This window comes from Dermochelys coriacea, chromosome 3, assembly GCF_009764565.3.
Source record: "Dermochelys coriacea isolate rDerCor1 chromosome 3, rDerCor1.pri.v4, whole genome shotgun sequence".
Lineage (NCBI taxonomy): Eukaryota > Metazoa > Chordata > Testudines > Dermochelyidae > Dermochelys > Dermochelys coriacea.
The window spans coordinates 57,519,686-57,541,311 of NC_050070.1; the positions used below are offsets into that span (position 1 = coordinate 57,519,686).

General features: G+C 36.9%; 1 protein-coding gene across 48 annotated transcripts in view; it reads left to right on the plus strand.

The window, feature by feature from the left end:
* The window catches only part of RIMS1 (regulating synaptic membrane exocytosis 1), a 490,129-nt gene that overhangs the window by 347,591 nt on the left and 120,912 nt on the right, over positions 1-21,626 (plus strand). For 19 of the 48 annotated variants that reach the window (XM_043510493.1, XM_043510500.1, XM_043510499.1 and 16 more), the window contains one exon: positions 14,962-15,074. In XM_043510493.1, coding sequence (XP_043366428.1) covers positions 14,962-15,074 — 113 coding nt within the window. Of the gene's footprint in view, positions 1-3,353; positions 3,426-13,410; positions 13,594-14,961; positions 15,075-21,034; positions 21,065-21,626 lie in introns of all 48 variants that reach the window. The other 29 variants (XM_043510486.1, XM_043510461.1, XM_043510492.1 and 26 more) reach the window with 3 other exon arrangements.

Sequence of the window (21,626 nt, forward strand, 5' to 3'; positions counted from 1 at the left end):
GAGATTTTTTGTAAAAACCTTCATGCTTTTAGTCACTAGAATACAACTGCTAACAAGATTTTCATGCATGCAAAATTATTTTGTTTCAGATGTGTTTCCCCTTTCTGTTCCTACCTGTGAAACATACTATATAATGGTTTAATACTAATCAAACATTACAATAGCTAGAGGAGAACATGAAAATCATCTGTGATCAATTATTTTAGCTATAATTTGCTCTAATGTCTGTGTACACAATTTCCAGTTCAGACACCGAGTTTCTTCTCATTTTCACAAGGTCTAAAATACAAATCTTGAAATGGATCTTTCATCTGTCTTTTATTTCTGCATTTTACCTGCCTAGCTTAGTGCATGAAGTTGATTTTATCAACATCAATTCCTTGTGCATCTCTTCCAGTCCTATTTCCTATGAAACATAGAATTTAGGGTTTGTCAGCATACCTTGCGCAACGGTGAGCAAAAATCACTCTCTTTTATGCCTTTTTTACCACATTTGAATGGCAGTCTACACTGGTTATCTCTCAGTGTATGTTTACACAGGATTTTGGAGCAAATTATCCAGCTCCAGACTCGGGTGCAGGTTGAGCTCCAGGCTCAACAGACTCGGGTTAGTGTGGCTGGCACTAATGATCTAAAAATAGCTGTATAGACAGTGTTTTGAAGTTGTGGCCCTCTTGACCAGGGCTGAGAGGCTTACTCCCCACTCACTACAAGATGCTATGTAGACATACCTGTGACAACTAGGCTTTGTGTATTTAAGGGAACACTGATGGCCACATCCTGTAGAGAGAGCTGGATATCAGTTGTTTCCTGGCCTCATTCTGTGATAGGGTAAAAAAAGCATACAACACCACAAAAGCAACGAGCATTGAACCTATAAAATGTCTCTCACACAAATGTTTGAGAGCACCTTACAGTATAGCAACAGAAATTAACAGGATCTGACTTGTAAATATGGACACAAACAAAGAATTATAAATAATAGTGGAAAGCATGTTCCACAAATGCAGAGCCCATGTAGAGATTCCTGATAATATATTTGCAATCTCTGGATCATGGCGGTGAAAACATGCACTGAAAATACTCTTCAGTTAATAGGCTTGCCTCCTCCTCCTCCTCTGTATTACAGTGTCACTTAGAACCCTAGTCATGGACCAGCACCCCATTGTGCTAGACGCTGTACAAACAGAAGAAAAAGATGGTCCCTGCCCACAAACATCTTACAATCTATGTATAAGACAAGAGACAACCATTAGATACAGACAGGTGGGGGTGTACAATCATGTATACCACTTACTGTGTATCTTCATGGTACCCAATTCAATCAAATTGTACATCACATTTCTGCCTTTGACTCTAATGAAAGCCTTGATTTGGCTATCAACTGCAAGTCCATAATTTTTATCTTGGGCTCAGCTGTATTTCCCCCTTCTGGGGCAGTCCTTTTCATGGTGCCATAGTCTGCAATGAGATAACGTGCACATAGAAGGCCCGAATCTCTACTTAGTTTTATGCTGTTGTATAACTGACTTCAGGCAAGTTATTCCTGATTGACACTGGTATCTGTGAGAGTAGCACCAGACCTTCTCTACCTTCAAGGCTGAACTTTCCATATAACTTGCATATCAATGACAAGAAAGCTGAATTTAGCGATTTTCTCAGACACCCACTGCAATGTCTTGAATGAGAACAAGAAGTCCCTCTTAACTTCCTGACCCACATTCTGTCCTCAATAACATTGCCATAACAGTGCAGAAATTGCCCTGGTATCTCCATATTCTTCTCCATATTCTTCTCCATAGAAGTATTTTTATTTTATACAAATTATAACAACCAGGTAAGATACAAAGAATAGTACTAGTTTTCAGGAGAATTTTCCTGCAAAGCTGTTGTCATTTACATAATTTTGCAGGCTTGTAATGACTATTCATTGACCTGGGCATCACAGGAAGAAAAGTAAAACACTGGGAATATGTTTTAATGATGGCAATTTTAGTAACACATCTGGGAAATTATCCTGCAGTAATTCATCCAGTGAAGGTCCACCAGTGTCCACCACCAAACTTTTAAGCTGCTCCCAGTACTGTTGCTGGGACCCGATGGCGCTTTCCTCATACAAAGGTTGAGGGTGTGGAGAAAATCTCCCTACCAGATAGTGGGAGACCCAGCCTTCTTCCTCATCTTCTTTAAGGGACACTCCTCGCTAATACTAATTCCAAGTCCGGTTTATTAGGATCGCCCTATTGAACAAGTACCTGCACTGGACATTTGTCAGATAGTGACAACATGAGCACCCTACAACCTACCCTGTCCACCAGTTCCCTGAGCTGCTGAGAGGAAGCCAAGTCCTACAAACCACCCAGGCCAATCTAGCAGTGATGGGAAAATTCTTTCCCAGCCCCAAAGGGTGACTAGTGTAATGCCCATAGCAAGGTCACTGAAAATCAGACTACCTCTACTGCTTAAGGAATAGCTGATCTATCTTTCAACTAGGTTAAGATAGACAAATTAAAATACGGCCCAGCAAATGCATGTTATATAATCAGATGAAGAGCTGACTGTTGGAAAGTGGGAAACAAACAAAATTTCAATCTCAGCTCTTTTGTGGCTCTTTGTGAAAGATAGATATGGAAAAGGTATAAGGAAGCTAACTAAATTTACGTGACCCAATTACATATTTTTAAAAAATAGGTTCAGACATATGTTCTGATAACAACTGGTTAATATTTGATAGAAAGAGAGTATTATTGAATTGTTATAGAAGTTTTCCAAACATTTTAGCAATCTTGGTACAGTAAAATATAAGACAAGGTTTTACTGATATGCAGTGTAATTTATACTTGATCTTCATTACAATATTTTGTTTTCTTTGTTACTTGAAAAAGTTATTTAAAAACATTTTTCAGATTTACATTTGAGTGTTCTATTAGTCCCCAGTACCTTCTGCAACTGCTCTTTCTTACAGCACTATTTTCTTGTCAAGGGACGACCTAGGAGCTACTGGAGGGCTCATTTCTAATCCTGAGAGCAGTCTTGTTAAAAAATGATGCAACTAGCTACCTACCCCAAGAGTCCGAACTAATTATCTTTCTCTTCTCTAGCATTGAGTGAGGTCTCCTGTTTGGCAGCTCACTGCCATCACACCAGCAACTCTGAACTAATTTAATGCAATAATAGAAAAGGGTCTTGTGATTTAAACTACTAATTCAACAGCCCATTCATAAAGATAGTTATCATTTTTCCATCTATCAACCACTTTTCATTATCATTATAATACATAATTAAATCGTTATTCTTCATATTTCCTGTATCTTTTCTTCTTTTTTTCATTTTTTTGACATCTCATTTCACAGGCAGTCCAGAAAAGTGGAAAGATATAACAGCCAAAAACAGACTAGGAAAGACTCCACATCTGAAACAGAAAGGTAGGATTGATGCTACAATATGCAGCAACCTTCTCTCTGAGTCAAATTGATTCCAGTGCACCTGCTGCTACTTTAAATGTCACCTGTAAAATGCTAAATTTATAAAATTACTAACAAAAATTCATGCTGCCTTTGTTTAAAGTACTGATGAGTTCACATCTATGTTACAAGATTGTCATTGCCTGGTATGTTAGCCTCATATGTGTTATGTCATAGTATACAAGTTTTCTGGCTTTCTTTATTTATGGATAAACCCATAGGCCAAGATCAAAAGTCGCTTTTGTGTAAATTTAATGATTCAAATCCTTCACCCATTAAGTCTTGAAGTTTTGGCACTGGATCTCTAGGATCGGGATTTGGATCAAAAAGTATAATATGTTGAAGCAGTGAAAGATTGCTTTATTATTGTACTTCACCACTGATATTTCTTCCTGGTTTCTTACATTTTAAAAATAATTTTGACAATGAGACAAATCTATGTACAAAATGTGAAGGTAACAATAAATAATTGCAAAAGAGATGATCTTAATATTACATAAAAGTTGCACAATTGAAGTTGCAAAAATTAAAGAATTGCCGCACGCAAATAGCAATGTTAACATGGACATGCTGTACATTCTTTATTTTCTAAGGTATCCATTTCACCTTGTAATTAGAAATATATTAAAAGACATATATTAGAAAATACTACAATTTGCAATTATGCAATGTTTTAATATTGCTGCTGGAACTTTAACTTTTGCTTTTATTGAGTTTTACTGTGCATTTATTGTGATTTTAACTTTCACATTTGATGCTATAATAATATAGGAGTTTTGCACCCAGATTCTTCATTTTAACAACAAATGGAAAGGAAAAGAAATATATGTGCTTAATAATGATAGTATTCTACTGATTCCAGTTAGGTTTAAGTGCACATCTTGATGAGACAGTGAAAAAGGGGTAAGATATCACTTTTGCTGGAGACAGATTTCTGTAAGACTGGGTCAGCTAGACAGCAGTACCCCTATTTACACAATGAGAGGTGAATAGCTGCATTGAAAAAGAGATAGAAATTTAATTTTGTTTTCAGACAAAAAGCTTATAATTTGTATAATGTAGTAAATATTGCAGACAGATTGTAGATTATACTGAATCTTTAATTCCCCCCACCCCCATGCCTATGATTTTCTATGCTTAGTCTAAAGGTAGGAGGTTTTTGCTTTTTTATTGTTTAATTTTATTTTGTATTTTTTTTAATTTTCCTTTCCCAGTAGCAGCTCCTGTGCCAGCACAGGCACAGATAATATGCATTGTAAACGATATCGTGGCCCTAAATAAGTCAATAGAAGTTTTCGCATTAATTTCAGTGAGGCCAGGATTTAACACTATGTTTTGAAAAAGGTTCAGTGCATTATTATGCTGTGCTAAAAAACTTAAAGGATGCCATTGTGCATGCTCAAAACTTGCTTATATGCTTATAAGTTGAGTTTTGGTTTTCCCCTGAAGATAGACAAATCATACAACCCTTAGTGAATAAAATGGCCTTGCTAAATTTCAAATTTCAGTCATTTTTGCGGTAGCCTTGTGCTTTATATGTTTGTACTTTGAAAGAGGCTATTTATATATTTTTACAATGGGAAAACTTTGTGTCATGTATTGTAAGAAAGAAAAAGAATTTTGCCCATGCTTTTTTTTAAAAAAAAAAAAACAACCTTCAAGGGGAGAGTAAGTACAGACATTAGTAGTGATAACTATCATTTCCCATGGCTCTCGATGGGACTGAAGCCAGATTGCCCTCAGGGAAGATGGCCATCTCTTATGATGTATGTTTAAGAAACTGACAGAAAACTAGGAGGAAAGACACTGTGGGAGAAATGATGGAGACTTGGGTTATGGGGGGAATAAAGGGTGCCAGAGAGGAAGGAGAGCAAAGGAAAGGGAAGGATAATATGCAGAGTGAGCAAATGACCATAGGAGCCATGTGGGGGAGAAGACAATCTGAGGGAGCATGGAGAGGAGGATGTGAGTGGTCAAGGAGGTGTAATGAAAGTAAAGAAGATAGGATGTTGCTAAGGGAATGGGGTGGAGATGGAATGACTTTTGCTATCACCACAGGGAATTGAACAGGGCAAATGAACTCCCTCTCTGCACTAGCCATAGGCACTGTATTTCTGTGTGTGTATTTAAGGGTGATTTTGAACCTGAAATGATCATACACAGATTGAGCGTGGGCCTCTTCCTTCTAAAGGATTAAAAATCATAACACAAAACAACCTCCTCTCCTGCGTCCCCCTCCGCAACTGATTTTAAAACATCTAATGATTTGTATGCTAATCTCATGATTGGGGGGGTGGGTCTGACTCATGATTTTTGAGCACTTGGGATTTGCAACTGTTTCAGCTGGAGAGAAACTATTTTGCAGAGAATGTGAATCTGGTGTATTTTGCTGGATGTCTGAAAGCTACAAATGTAAGCTTATAAAATGCACTCTGCTTTTGCATTCTACGAATGAACACACTTGTAATTATATTACATTAAGATATATAGCATTCTATGTCTACAACAAGCTATTTTTCTCCCAATGAGGAATTAACCTACATCTGAGATCCAAACTTTACTGATCCCTTTAAAGTTTTGATAGCAGTTACACAAAACACAGGAAACATAAAATGTTTACACATTTAGTTAGTCTTCTTTTATGTTTTTGTGAGAAATTTGAGACTGGATATATATGTGACATATATAATAGCTTTGCACTGATTTATATATACAGGATTTAATAGATTTATAGCTTGGCACTGCAGTGTCATGTGTGTGGCCTCTGTTGTGTTAAAATCCCTTCCAATTATCCAGTAGTCAGTCTCCTTATAGTGACAACAATCACCATTTAAAATGTCTAAGTGCTATTTTTAGTAATGTGGCATTTCTTATTAGGGAAGGTCAGGAAGATTATAAAGACCATTCTGGAGCTCTTAAAATATTTCTTTATCTTTTAAAAAGCATCCATGTCACTAAGTATTCCTTTACTTCCTAATTGAAGATAGACAGTTCCTCTTTCTGATAATGCCCCAGGAGAGGGAACCTGGGCTGCAGAAACAGCAGCAGCCCAGGGAATGGTGAAGTCTGCCTCTCCCTTTTGCTTCTTAATGGTGCATCCTGTCATTATAGGGAATCTGTCACCTGCACTATGGTGTATTTATCTGGTTTTAGCAAAATAATCAACTAATTTAGACATTCAGTACAAAGACGTCTACACAGGTCTGAGTGCTCTGATTTATTACTTCGTCATATGCTTACTACCACAACAGTACCATCAGATAGCTTGGTTAATATGCCAGATAATTCATGCTCATTCAATAGCAAATACTGCACTAGACCAGTCCTCCTCGAGGCATCCTCTTTTCTCCACCACAAGAGAACCAGGCTGGGGACTTCCAGAGGATTATCTTCAAATCAGTTCAGCCTGCCTGCCCCCACCACAGTTCAAGCAGCCAGCACCAACACAGTCTCCTAATTTCCATCATGATTGACACCAAGATCTGTAGCTGGGATAGAAATAGTTTCCTGAGGGCCAACTGTTTTCTGTCAGAAGGTCAATTACAATTGCTCAGACCTTGCTGATCTAAAAGTTGCTTAAAAAAGACAAAGTAAAGATTGAGTGAAATCAAGAGGCACTTATTGTCCAAATTGCACTCTACCAAGTATTCCCATTAATCAGCAATTGTAACAGGATGTCCAACATCCTACCTCCTACAGCATTCTGTATAAGCACCCTTTGACATTTTATACATGGCTTAATTCCTATCTCAGCAGAACAGCACCTGATGAAACATCAGTCAGCTGTGTTACAGTAGTTGACAGGGATTAAAGGTTTTCTTGCTAATGCTATTCAGTGCTTCATTTGTGCCAAGGCTTGCCGGGGCTGAGCCCCAGCATCTCTGGGCTTGCTGCGTCAGTTATGAAAGTAAAAAAATTGCTTGAGCCCCAGCACCTTGTTCATTACAAATTAAGCACTGATGCCATTAGATAACTTCTAGGTTAGTCTCCAAGGTCAGATGCAGTAAAATAGTTTAAGAGCCAGGCAGCATGCTGGGAATGACAAAAAGTTCCATTATCCTCAGCACCATCATGAGTGCACCTCACGATCCTGACTAGGATTGAATCCACTTCTGTTTCAAATGTCTGAAACCTCTCTCTAACCATAAATGAAATAGGAGATTGGTAATATAGTTGTTGGTACAAAAGACAAAATAAGCTTTAAGAGAGATGCTAAATGACACAAAAAACAACAAACTAAATGCTTTGCCCATGAGGTCTTTGGAGTTTACGGGCTAAGGTATCCTTTGAAAAAGTAGTATATGTTCACATAATAAAATACTATTATAATTCATAAATATAAGGAGGCTAAATTAAGATTGCACAGAGGAAGCACTCAAAAGTTTTCCTAACTTTTGAGTGCTTGGCTTTGTAACCTTAACAGTATTATTTTAATGTGGTTTTTATGTGTGTGATTTATTATATTTTTAAAAAAAGCACACTGAAAAAAAGATAAATTCCATCATGTAGCACCATGGGTCAGCAGCAGGATTGGAACCTTTAGATCCACTGCTCAAACCTTCATCTCTTGTGCTAATGGAGTAATTGATAGCAAAAGTGGGTTGTCTGTCCCTGCAAGAGAGGGAGGATGGGACACATTACCAGTAGGTTTTATAAATATTTGCTGATATCAGAGCAATAGTGAAACTCAGGAATTTTGTCTTTCATTCCAGGCTCTCGAGGGAAAAGTGCAGTGTGGGTGCAGATTCTTCCCCAAGTGTGACCTCTCCTGCCCCATCCCCTCCAACTTGTCCAAGTCCTTCTCCTCTGCACCCCCGTTGCAAAGGCACTAGAGCATCTCAAAGGTTTCCAGTATTTTTAACATTGTCAGACCAATTTATTTTTCTCTAGCCTTATTCTCAGAAATGGCTAACTTATTTTGTCTGAAATTTTTAAAAAAATATCGAGGCAGTCACCCGGCATGGAAGATTTCACCTGAAGTGATAGAAGCTGGCCAAGTTATAAGCAACTTAAAACAAAGTCATATAATGGGAAGTATCTGGAATCCTTAATAATAATAATAATAATAATTATTATTATTATTTATTATTTATATTATTGAAGCACCTAGTAGCTCCTGTAGGATCCCATTGCACTGTACAAACATGTGCTTTCAAATTAAGTATAAGATGAGCGAAAACAGAGGGATACCGACAAATTCGGGATTACGAGGAAATAATGACTTCATATTGTCTAAGACAGACAGACAGAGAGAGGGGGAAGGGGTATAATATACAAGCAGAGTGATCTGTGTGATGGCAGCAAATGGGATACTAGTTCCACAATTATTTTTTTGCGGGGAGAGGGTTATTCAGGAGGGAAGCAGCTAAATGTAAAGAAAGGGGAAGGAATGAGTCAGGAGGGCAGAAAAGGGAACAGGAGGAGGGACAGATGCAGAATGAAGCTGAAGGGAAGGGATGGTGAAAAGGGAGGAGAGAGGGAGGGTTAGAACAAACAGCCAATCAGAACAGGGCAGAGAAAATCACAGTGTATTCTACAATGGTGACTGGAATGTCCAGAGGTCCAAAGGTCCCAGCTCCCCCTGATGGAGTTTCTGTTTCCTGATTGAGGTGTTATTAGAGGAGGTTTGGAAACAAATTGATAAATTAAACAGTAATAAGTCATCAGGACTAGATGCTATTCATCCAAGAGTTCTGAAGGAACTGAAATGTGAAATTGCAGAATGACTAACTGTGGTATGTAACTAACCATTTAAATCAGCTTCTGTGTCAGATGACTGGAGGATAGCTAATGTGACTCCAATTTTTTAAAAAGGCTCCAGAGGTAAGCCCAGCAATTACAGGCAGTGATCCTAACTTCGGTACTAGGCAAATTTGTTGAAACTATAGTAAAGAACACAATTTGTTGGGGGAAGATTCATCATGGTTTTTGTAAAGGGAAATCATGCTTCACCAATCTACTAGAATTCTTTGAAGGGGTCAACAAGCATGTGGACATGGGTGATCCACTGGATATAGTGTACTTAGGTTTTCAGAAAGCCTTTGACAAGATCCCTCACTAAAGGCTCTTAAGCAAAGTAAGCTTTTATGGGATAAGATGGAAGGTCCTCTCCTGGATCAATAACTGGTTAAAAGATAGGAAACAAAGGGCAGAAATAAATAGTCAGATTTCAGAATGGAGAGAAGTAAATAGCAGTGTCAGCAGGGGTCTATAGTCCTATTTAACATATTCATAAATGATCTGGAGAAAAGGGTAAACAGTGAAATGGCAAAATTTGCAGATGATACAAAACTACTCAAGATAGTTAAGTCTAAAGCAGATTGTGAAGAGTTAAAAAGGGATTTCATAAAACTGGGTGACTGGGCACAAAATGGCAGATAAAATTCAATGTTGATAAATGCAAAGTAATGCACACTGGAAAACATAATCCCAACTATACATATAAAATGATGGGGTCTAAATTAGCTGTTGCCACTCAACAAAGAAGTCTTGGAGTCATTGTGGATAATTCTCTGGAAACATCCACTCAATGTGCAGCAGCAGTCAAAACAGTGAACAGAATGTTGGGAATCATTGAGAAAGAGATAGATAATAAAACAGAAAATATCATATTGCCTCTATATAAATCCATAGTATGCTCACATCTTGAATACTGCGTGCAGATTTGGGCACCCCATCTCAAAAAAAGATATATTGGAATTGAAAAAGGTTCAGAAAAGGGCAACAAAAATTATTAGGGGTATGGAATGGCTTCCGTATGAGGAGAGATTAATAAGACTGACTTTTCAGCTTGGAAAAGAGACGACTAAGGGGGAATATGATTGAGGTCTATAAAACCATGATTGGTGTGGAGAAAGTAAATAAGGAAGTGTCATTTACTCCTCATAACACAAGAACTAAGGGTCACCAAATGAAATTAATAGGCAGCAGGTTTAAAACAAACAAAAGGAAGTATTTTTTTTACACAGTGCACAGTCAGTGTGTGGAACTCTTTGTCAGAGGATGTTGTTAAGGGTTCAAAAAAGAACTAGATAAATTAATGGACAATAGGTCCATCAGTGGCTATTAGCCAGGATGGGCAAGGATGGTGTACCTAGCCTCTATTTGCCAGAAGCTGGGAATGTGTGACAGGGAATGGATCACTTGTCAGAAGATAGGATAATGGGCTAGATGGACCATTGGTCTGACCCAGTATAGCTGTTCTTATGTTCTTATATCTGGCTCCTCTCTGCAGACCACATGGTGGGAGGGAAGAAAGGTACTGCATGGGTTCACAGTGTGAGGGTCTCCCGAGCTCAGTTTTGGGTCCAGCAGGATACTGGGGGGGAAGAGTGGCCCTGGCAGGGCGTCATTTTACTCCCTGCCTTACGGCGCAGCAATCTGCTTTAGCTGCTTCTGCTTCTACCTGATAGCGTCTCTGGCTAGAAATGCACAACTCAGTCACCCAAATAACCTTAGCTCTGGCCTGTTGTTCCATCATGCAATAAGCATCTGATTATGATTAATGTGTTATTGTAGCTGTGTTGATCCCAGGATATTAGAGAAACAAGTTGGGTGAGATAATATATTTTATTAGACCAACTTCTGCTGGTGAGAGACAAGCTTTCAAGCTTACACAGACTTCTTTTTCAGGTCTGGGCAAGGTACTCAGATTGTCACAGCTAAATACAAGTCGGAACAGATTGTTTAGCATAAGTAGTTAATTCATATTGTAAGAGACCATTCAAGGTGAAGTGGCCAGTTAATACCAAGCTCATCATCAGAACCAAGCTCCCCACAGACCAGAACCCACCAACTCAAAGTGGCACCAGACCCTGCCAGAACAACAGATGCAAAACCTGTAGACATGTCTCCACAGCAATGACAATCAATACTTACTGACAACACACCTTTCAAGATCTACACATGCCTATCACAACACGAGGTATACCTCATCTAATGCACTAAATGCCCCAGTAACAGCTGTGTCGGTGAAATGAGACAATCACTATACTATTGAATGAACTCACTGAAAAATGATAAAACGCCATATCACCCATTCACAAAGCTATTACTCTATATCTGATCTCTCAGTACTTAGCCTAAAAGGAAACCTGCAAAACTTTCATAAGCCTAGAAACTTAAATTCATAACTTTGCTAGACACTAAAAATCATGAACTCAATAAAGGCATTGGATTTATGGCTTATTTCAACAACCTGAAACCCACTAACTCCCCATTTTAGTCCGATAACGGCAGTAGTGATAATTGTCACTTCACCTTGGTCTCTTTCACCAACAGCAAGTGGTCCAATAAAAGATACTATCTTACCCATCATGTCTCTTTCATTATGACTCAAGCATTTTAGTGTGTTTGGACCCATATTAGATTGAACTGATTTTTAAAGACACATTATGGGAGGGGGGGTTTCCCCCTCAAGGTGACAATACAAGACATAATTAAAGATGGCTGTCAGCTTCCATTTTACTTAATGGGATGGAGGCCACTGGCTACCCTCTGTTAACAAAATGGGCATTGTCCCCTATTGTTCCCAATGGAAATAAAGCCAAGCTGCCCTCCATAAAGATGGTAGCCCTCTATGATTTACAGAGCTGAAGATGAACAAGGGAATGGAGGCCGTGGCCATATTTACAGTGGGTGATCAGCTACTTAAAGGACTGATTTTTAATTAAGTTTACCTCATAAGTTTACCTTCTCAGAAAATTCATTCTGTACCCCAGATCAGGTGCTGTAATTCTGGGGAGGATATACTTTATTTTTCATACATAACGAAGAAGCAGAATACCTGCTTTAAGTGCAACTCAGGTTAACTGTGGTTGGACTTATAACTGGGCTTCCATGAAATATATTGTTTCTCTAGAGGTGGCCCTAAAGCCAAACTATAAATAACATAGCATAGTACATTTTGGAACTACATAAATAATAGCAAAATATTCTAGTCCTAAAAAGATTATTAGGATGTAGGATTCCACCAGAAATAAAAGGGAAACAGGTAAGTGGATATTGGGAGTGGGCGGGTGCATCGGCAGTCCTTTGCTTATGTTGGGATTTTTAACTTATGAATGGGTGCCTGCACCTGTAGTTTAGAAATCTGAAAAAATAAACAAACAAATAAAATAATGTAAAAAGAAGTAGTGAGAAGACTCAATTCAAAAGTGTCCTAAACAACAATGCATTTTACGGACTGTCACCCGGTTGTGAAAAGCAGAAAAGAATTAAAAAGGCACAATTTGTTAATTTAATTTAAAAGTTTATTTTATTCACTTACTTATATTAGTTCAGGGTGATTATATTTAACTTTACATTGTTGTACCTCAGTACACTAATAAACTGTACTGCATTTTTACTTTAATACAGTTTTCGTTATTAGTCCTGCAGAATTGTATCTCTAATTTAGACCCCAGTTCAGCAAGATACTTCAGCACATATCTAATTTTAAGCACATGAGTTGTCCCCAAGAGGCTAGTGAGATTATACATGTGCTTGGTACCTTACTGAACTGGGACCTTCATGGGAATTCAGGTAAAATTTTAACACCAATAAAAATGTGCATTTTGAAAACGTGTACTGTGGTTAAAAGTAGGCTTTGATTTTTTTTTCTGTAATGGTGATACTTCAGAGTATTTTCCAGATGTGCATTAGTCTTCATTTACTATGGTTAAAGTAACTGAAGATGAAGCTAATTTTTTTCGCCAACCAGCTGTTAAATTCAATGCAATTTATGAACTACAGGTTTACATGGCATAGGTATCTGAAGTGAGGGTTTTTCTGTTTATCATTTTGAAAACAGAGTTGTAGGTTGAATTAATAATTTTTTCAGAATCTGAAAATGTGAGCATGTGTCTTATTAAACAGGCTTTTGGTTGCTTTCACTGGTGGAGGGAGGCATGGGGAAGCTTATGTGGAGCTAATGACTGAACAGTTTCTTTTTGGCCCTAATGTTTAGGGTTCTGCTACCATGTCTTTCTAGAAGGGGACTTCCAACCCCAAGAACAACTGAGCAGCCTGTCATTAGGGGAAAACATCACACTCGCTCAAGGTCGAGTGAGCATTCTAGTATCAGACCTTTATGCTCTGTACATCATCTAGTTCCAGGAGGGTCGGCGCCACCTTCTCCACTTCTGACAAGGTTCCTATTAAATATACAGCACAGCATTCATGTCCTACCTCCCAGATGTCACTGTGGTGTTGTACTTTCCCGAGTATATACGGTGCATTCACTCTTTCTAGCACGGTACTATAATCCTTTCTCCATGGTACTTACACTTTTCCCATATCCTCTACTCCGTCTATCTTCACTGTCTAGATGGTGCTTTTGACTGTTGAATTATATAATTATGGAACATGAGAGTTAAAATTTGACTGTTTTGTCCTTCCATTATTTTGTTTATGTACGCATATGAAAACTTGCAGAATATTTCATTTTAAAAATGTGCTGTAAATAACACACAAACAATTTCCACACAATTAACTCTTGCTTTACAGCAGCAGGTTAAGATAAAGTCATTTGGCCTATGCAATGCTAAAGGTCACCATCTGTAATTTGTTTAATTTGTATTAATGTTTTTCAGATAATAGCAAAATTTGAGAAATTATGTGTAACTTTAATATATTAGATAAATGTAACATATTTAGAAAATATAATACGGTACCTGGCAATGAAGTTTAACAATTAAGCCTTGTCAGTAATCAAGCTTTTTCTCATCTATGTATTTTAGCTATAGTATTCCAGGTTACCAACAATGACCTTAGGAATTTTATATGTAAATTTACTTGAATTTCACAGATATCTGGTGTATTAATCTGCTAAACTCAGTGTGTCTAAAAGAAGCCAACCTATTTAGAAATTATGCTAGTTAAGTTCATCTTTCCACAAAGTCAAAGCAAATGAATTTAGAATATCTACTTGGGTAAGAGTATTAAAGTTCTATGGAACTGCTCTAAGAATTTGCACCTATTACCAAATACACACACTACAAAAATTAACAGAGGCAATGCCAATAAACAACTACACTTCAAAAGAAATACTCAGAAAAGCCACTTTACCTCTAACATTAGATACTTGCAACTTAATTGTCTGTTGCCCTGCACCATGTTAAGTTTGGCACTAATGCAAACTGAGTATAAAATGTTACCAATCAGAATGGTAGTATTTTACACTCCTTTGCATTGGTGGAAATGACTATACAAGGTGGGAGACAATGGTGAACCAGGCCCTCAGACTCCTGTCTGCCGTTTGCAGTTCCTGTCTAGAAACATTGAATAATTTGGAGCTTGAAAATATTTTTCTTGAGTTGAAGACAGTTAGAGACACTAAAGATGAGGCACTGTTAACTCTCCAGGCATTGAGGACTGTATGAATACAACAGTATGGCATACATAAAATTTCTGCATCTTCCATATACGCATTTTAATATAGGCATTATCTTTACCACTCAAAATGTATTGATTCAGATTTTGTTTGGATTATTTTATTTTATCTTCATTCCATCTGCAGAATACACCAACAAGGAAGTCCAACTCAGTCACCTCCTGCAGACACATCATTCAGCAGTCGTAGGGGAAGACAGCTTCCGCAAGTTCCAGTAAGAAGCAGCAGTGTAGAGCAAGGTATCAAATAATGAGTTTATCATAATTCAGAATCTTGGATTTCCTTCCTTATCTTATTTTACTTTGTCTTTGATAACAAAATGTTTAGTGCTTTATTTATTTCTACCCACGAAGGAAGATATTTGAATGAAAGAATAATGGTAGATTGGAAAGTATTGTAGAATTTGATTGGTTGATTGTTCTATAGTCTCCTGGCTTGGCTTGGTTTGGTTTTTGCTGTATACCTTAAAATTTCTATTGCAAACATTCCATTATCTTAGTACATACCTACCCATGACCACAGATTTAGTTAGTGTTCAGGTCAGAGAGCTCAGTTCTGTTAAGTTGGATTTGTTGGATGAGATTAACTGTTGTGCTTTGCTGATAGAAACTGATGAAAGTCAGATAATGTCAATGTCTTTTTTGTTCCCTGAGTCAGACAAAGGCCTACTGAACAGCGTGAAACCACCTAGCATTAAAAATGTGAAGCATGGGTCATGAACTGGTGTATGTTTAAGGAAACAGGTGGTCAAGCAAAGAGAACTTTTCCTTGTTGAACAGTGCAAAATTGAGCTAGGTTGCTGTGAGAGGTACTGTATCCAAATAGATCAAACAAGTGTTAACATGAGAGTTTCCTTTCCCATCAACATACTGCGGCTCAAGTGTTGGTTACTATATTAAAACAAAATGAATTTTAAATATGATTTAATTTCATCCTGGGAAATATGTGTAATTCAGTTTTCTCTATTATTCAAGCAACTCTGTCAGTGCATTGACTACATCTGACAATTCAAAACTCAAATTACTAATACTGCAGATCTTTCTACTAAGCAGAAACTAATGCATGTAAGAATTTCTAATGTTTGTACTTTCTGCGTTTCCTGAAATATTGTCAGACACCTCCCAAAGCAGACAGCGTTGTTCGCTTTGACTTCTTTACCAAACTAGGTGTGCCATATACTTCTTTGCATGATAATGAATTAATTGACTGGTTACATGAGCTTTATGGATGTGAGCCATCCTAAAAGTATCATTATAGTACATGCTCACTGACACATGAAAATGTTTTCCTCTTCACTGTATTTATTTATTGTGAATATTCAATATACTTTACTGAGTTTGACTGGTGGATTTGACTAACTCTGAATTTTATATTCAGTTCTTCTAATTATATCTCTATATAACAATTAAGGACTCTCTTGGTTGTAAACTGGTGGCAAACTACATGTGCAGCTTAAATTTTTATGTTGCCCAGTGTATCTCTAAGTTCGGAGCTATATAAGAATGAAAGTATGATATGATTTCATACATTCTGTATATCATAATTCTTTTGTGATTCCTGCATTTGACACCGTACATGGAAAGGATATACCTGATCTATCACTTTTATTTTGACTAAGTATTTTTCTCTAGTGGATATTCACTTGTTATCATTATCAGTAAATAATGTGTAAGAAATAACATTCTAGTTTAAATTATGTTGACAGAAATTTTAAATGAATGCAGAACCTTGTATGAACTGTGAGACTGAAAGGAGGGAGATTGCAGTTACATAGCTAACAAGAAAAAGTTAAACACTGAAAACTGAAGCTAAAATTAGCATATGTTCAGAGGATTATTGATATTACAAGCACATATGAAGTGGAGTATTGATATTTCCAGCTGTGAATACTTATTTACACTGGTGATTTATCCTCTTGCGTCATAAATATGCAAGGGTTAGCACATCCGTTACTCTTGTTATTACTCTAGGATTGTATGTTATATCCTTCATGACAGTGAACTGACAATGTGGCTGGGGGCTGAAGAGAAGAATTCTTCCTTTACATACTGATTTTCTTTTCATTGTGTGATTGGGTTCCCATTTTATTAAAGACATCTTTTCCCATTTTTTTCCTCTGTTTAACTTATGATTGTGGTTGAGAGCAAGTAGGTACCTCTTTGCAAACACACATGAAAAATGTTACTGTTTAAATGTTGTTGGGTTAAATACAGACATGATTACATATAAATTTCTCTGACACACAACTCGATGAAATGTAGGCCATAAAACAAAATACTTGCTTTGATTCATTGGATCAAATTCTGCCATCTGGTACAGCTGTCCAACCCAAACCACATCAAGCCAATTTCAGTATAAAATGGAGTAAATAAAAGTACAATTTGGACCTAATTTAGGGTTTAATCCAAAACCTATTGAAGTCAGTGGAAGATTTCCTATTAAGTTTAATTAGCATTGGATAGGTCCGTAATGACTTCAATTCACAGTCAGCAGGGCTACATGAATGTAGATGTGGCAGGATCCAATGCAATCTGTTAATGTTAGGGGGAGCTGCATTTCTGGCTTCAATATTCTTTGCATTTCCTTCAGTTGTAAATAAAGCTGTGTAGTGTTGGGAAACACTGGCATCCTGCATTGAAAGAGAATACTATATGCTATGATATGAGTTTATAGCAGGTCATGTTAATTCTCCTGAACAAAGATGGGTGAATACAAATGGTTTTACAGTTAAATCCATTTTGCAGACTATAATAACCATTGTAGAAAGGTTATAGGAATGTATATCAACTGTAAGTGATATCATTCATTATGATTTTGCATAGTCAGAAGACATACCAGCTTTCAGTAAACCAATTTTAGTATTGTGTAAAGCTCTTGATGTCAGAGAGGGGAATGGATATTGGAATGAGAGGTTGGTGGCGGTTTTCTTTTTTGTCTTGACAAATAATGTTATTGTGAAGCTGTTTATTCTGTACTAAATTATGACATCCATGCTAATACCTCTTTTACAGGACTTGCACAGTATCTCAGAAATTCAATTTTAGTCATCATTAAGTTAGGACTGAAAAAAAAAGTACCGAGTAGTTCTGATTTATTTCCCTTATCAGACAATGACTGATAAGTTAACAATCCTGGAAGCAGTTTCAATTTGAAGCTGATGGAAAGCCAACTTTTGAGCAAGTTTGTCAGTTTAGAAATGCCCATAACAGTAGAAATACTACATAGAAAATCCTATTGAAGAAACCTCAGAGTAAAGGTGACAATCCCATTGCATCATAGAGGCAGGGTGATACCTGTGGTCAGGTACAGAGGAGTTCACAGAACACAATTTTACAAGTAAGGGAAAAATTCCAGTGTAAGATATCTTTTTGTTCTGAAAACTCCAAAATGGCATAATTTAAAAAAAAAACAAACTTTTGGGGGCTTTTAGTTCTAAATGGGGATCAGTGGCTTCATGTATTTTTTTAAAATTATCTACCAAGTTGTTTATTTAGAAGAGCTATAAGACATGCAATAGTATTTTTCAACCCACTGCAATATGTAAAAATTTTAGCACTATGCCAGCTATATCATAGCAAGGATTTCCAGACTCCCGTGATCACGTGGATCTCATTGCAGGATCAAGGCCTGAGAGGTCTGCAAGTGAAAACTATTCTCTACAGGTGTCTTTACATAATTCACATTTCTAAACGTCTGTAAGTATTTGCAAACAAGCTAACATGCAGTGGTCATTACCCAGACTTGTCGTATTTTGAAATATATCATTTTTCTTTCCTTGTTTTAATTGGCAATATTAAAAAAGGATATAAAAATAACATGAAGATTTTTCAACTCAATGGTTAAATTAATGAAATTCTAAGCCCTGGCAAAGAAGAGTGTGTGCGCTCAACTTGTCGCGTTGTGCTGAGCGATTGTAAAAGGCTTGAATCACTCTGTTACTACAGTATGCAATGTTTAAGTGGCAAATAAAGAGTGGAGTTTCTGCATTAACTATGAATTTCTCTACTGTTGTATCACAACTTTTTATATAGTTGCATAGATTTTGTGAGAGTCTATGTCTGTCGTCTTTACTCAGTCCTTTCTCTATTGATAACAAGAACTGACTTAATGGGAGAGTGACCTGAGTAAGAATTTCAGGTTGAGCCCATACATTGTTATTTTGTAATAATTCACCCTTATTGTTCAAGGAAATTCATACAGGCTGGTATTCTACAGCAGTTTTTTCCGAAGGCCGTCGTTAGCTGAAGTAGGTTGTATTCTGACAAATGAATAACTGAGAGGCATGTGGTTAAGAAAAGGTGTGTTAGAGCTTATTGAAATTTCAGAACCAATGAGACACATGGATGATTATACACTAATAAATTTGTTAGTCTCTAAGGTGCCACAAGTACTCCTTTTCTTTTTACGGATACAGACTAACACGGCTGCTACTCTGAAACCTGTCATGAATGATTAAAAGGATTATTGAAAAGTAGTTTCCATAATAAATACAGACAAACCAGATCACTGTCCCTGTTATCACTCTCATTTGACTCTTGACAAAATGATTTATTTTTCATTTGGTTAACAACATGGTTTCACATTGCATAGTTCTTATAATGATGCAGTGTGATATTGGATTTAATGTTTTTTTATTTCTTTGTTGTTTTAACATTACTGACCTGTTGAGTTGTACCAGTTTACACTTCCATAAATAACATTGTGCCTGACCCTTAGAAAAATCTCCCGCCAGAGAAAGTCAGAACAGTGCCTGAATAAATATTGCAGGAAATGACCCTGTACTAACAGACATCTAAACCATTTGGCTTTAAATTTAGGTTCAGATAGGACAGCAGCTTTTTATCCAGAAAGTGGTTACAAAAATTGTCTCGATATCTTCCTTTAAAAGCAAGATAGTTCTTTTTTGTACTGCTTCAGAGACAACTATTTTCCATGTCTGAAGTAAAACAGAGGAATGTACTTAAAGAAATATGAATGAATTTTCTGACAGATGCTGGTATGCAATAATCAGAACTTAATTGTATTGTATATATTTTCAAGTTAACTCTTAAATAATGACTCCATCTAACCAAGGGGCCTCTTATTTGAAAAGACTTTAATACTGGTGTTAATGTGGTATGGGTACAATTTATATAAACTAGATTGAAAAAAATTGATAAAATAGACCTATAAAGATCTTCATTGCATGAAGGAAGGACATATACTGACAAGTTATTTTCATTGTTACCTGTGGACAAACAATGATAGAATTTCATATGAAAGAATCGCAATATTGTTAAATAATAAAATTGAGTTGCATCTATAGTTCTGAGTTAGAAAATACAGAATACTGGTTTCTGCAATACTATTGCAACCAATGGGTGTTTTGCTTGAGTAAGGGCTGCAGGATTGGACCCTCTCAGTTAAATTCTGCTCTGAAGTACACTGGTATAAATTCAGAATAACTAAGAGCAGAGCATGAGCTTTATAACAAGAGGCTAATAAAAGAGGATACTATTTCAGTTTTCAATTCCCACCTTTTAGCATTGTTTTTGTTTTGTCTTCATGTCCCTATTTTCATTTAAAATTGTTAGATGGCATTGCATATTCAGAGCCAGATTGTGGAACCTTTACTCACGCTGAGAGACACTCACTCACATGAGTAGACCCTTTGACTAAAGTCCTTGTTGCCATCTCCCACAATTTTATTGCAAGTTTCATGATATTTGATGTTTTCCTTAAAGCCCTGTTTTCTAGTTTCCAGTGATTTATTCGGAATTACAGCTTTTAATTCAAAAAATAAGTTTCTCGCCCTCATTGTGGAGAAAACATGAAGTGAGTTTACCCTTGAGGCTCAGAAATCAGAAGACAAATAAACAGAATCCAAAATTTATTATTTAAAAATGTGTCTCCATTTTAGGGGGCCTGACTCATAATTTTTGAGCACTTGGGGTTGGCACTACTGCACTCAGCAGAAGAAGCAAAGACTTCACAATCTGACCATCAGTAACTTCATTGTTACTCATAGTTTTAAATAAATATTCTGCATTTATCATTTGTCATAGTTTATCATCCTGATTCTCCACATTACTTTTATGTATGCTCTGATACAGCCTATTGTATGTGCCATTGTCAAATGCAATACATTTCTTTGTCTAACTTTAAATTTGCTGATTTCTTTCTTTTGTTTCCATCATTCCATGCATTTAATTCATTGAAGAACAAGAGAATTATAACTCTTCCTCAAAAGGTAAATATTCATGTACATTTTACAAACACTTGACAACTGTGAATTTTATCTTCCTCCCCATTATTTTCCATGTTAATACGTTTCATTCAGTCATCAATGAAAATCAACTAAAAAAGTTCCATCTCAAATATCTAGCTGTTATCTGGTTTATCCCTCTTTACAACTGGAAAATTATTTGATGTGTGATCTCAAATTTCTGATTAAAATGGTGCATAGTGTATTTAACCTGAGTCCCTTGATACTATGTGCGGTAGAGTACTTGCTACTTCGGATAGAAAGTCAGTCCAGAGGCCCAGGTTGTACCTCCCCCCAAGGTCCACAAGTTGGCTCTGTGCATTGTTTCCCTTTATCACATAATGGTATGTGGAGACACAGAGGAACAGCCATGGCACCATCCTGTCCTCTCCTTCAAAGCCCCTGGACAATGCTTCATAGGTCTGAGGTCAGACGGGGGAGTGGTTGGAGAGTAGAAGGGCCAGAGGGATGATACACATTATCCCTCCTTCAGAATCTCCCTGCATCTGAAGAAGGATAGTACAGTTTGGGGCTGTGTTGTATATTC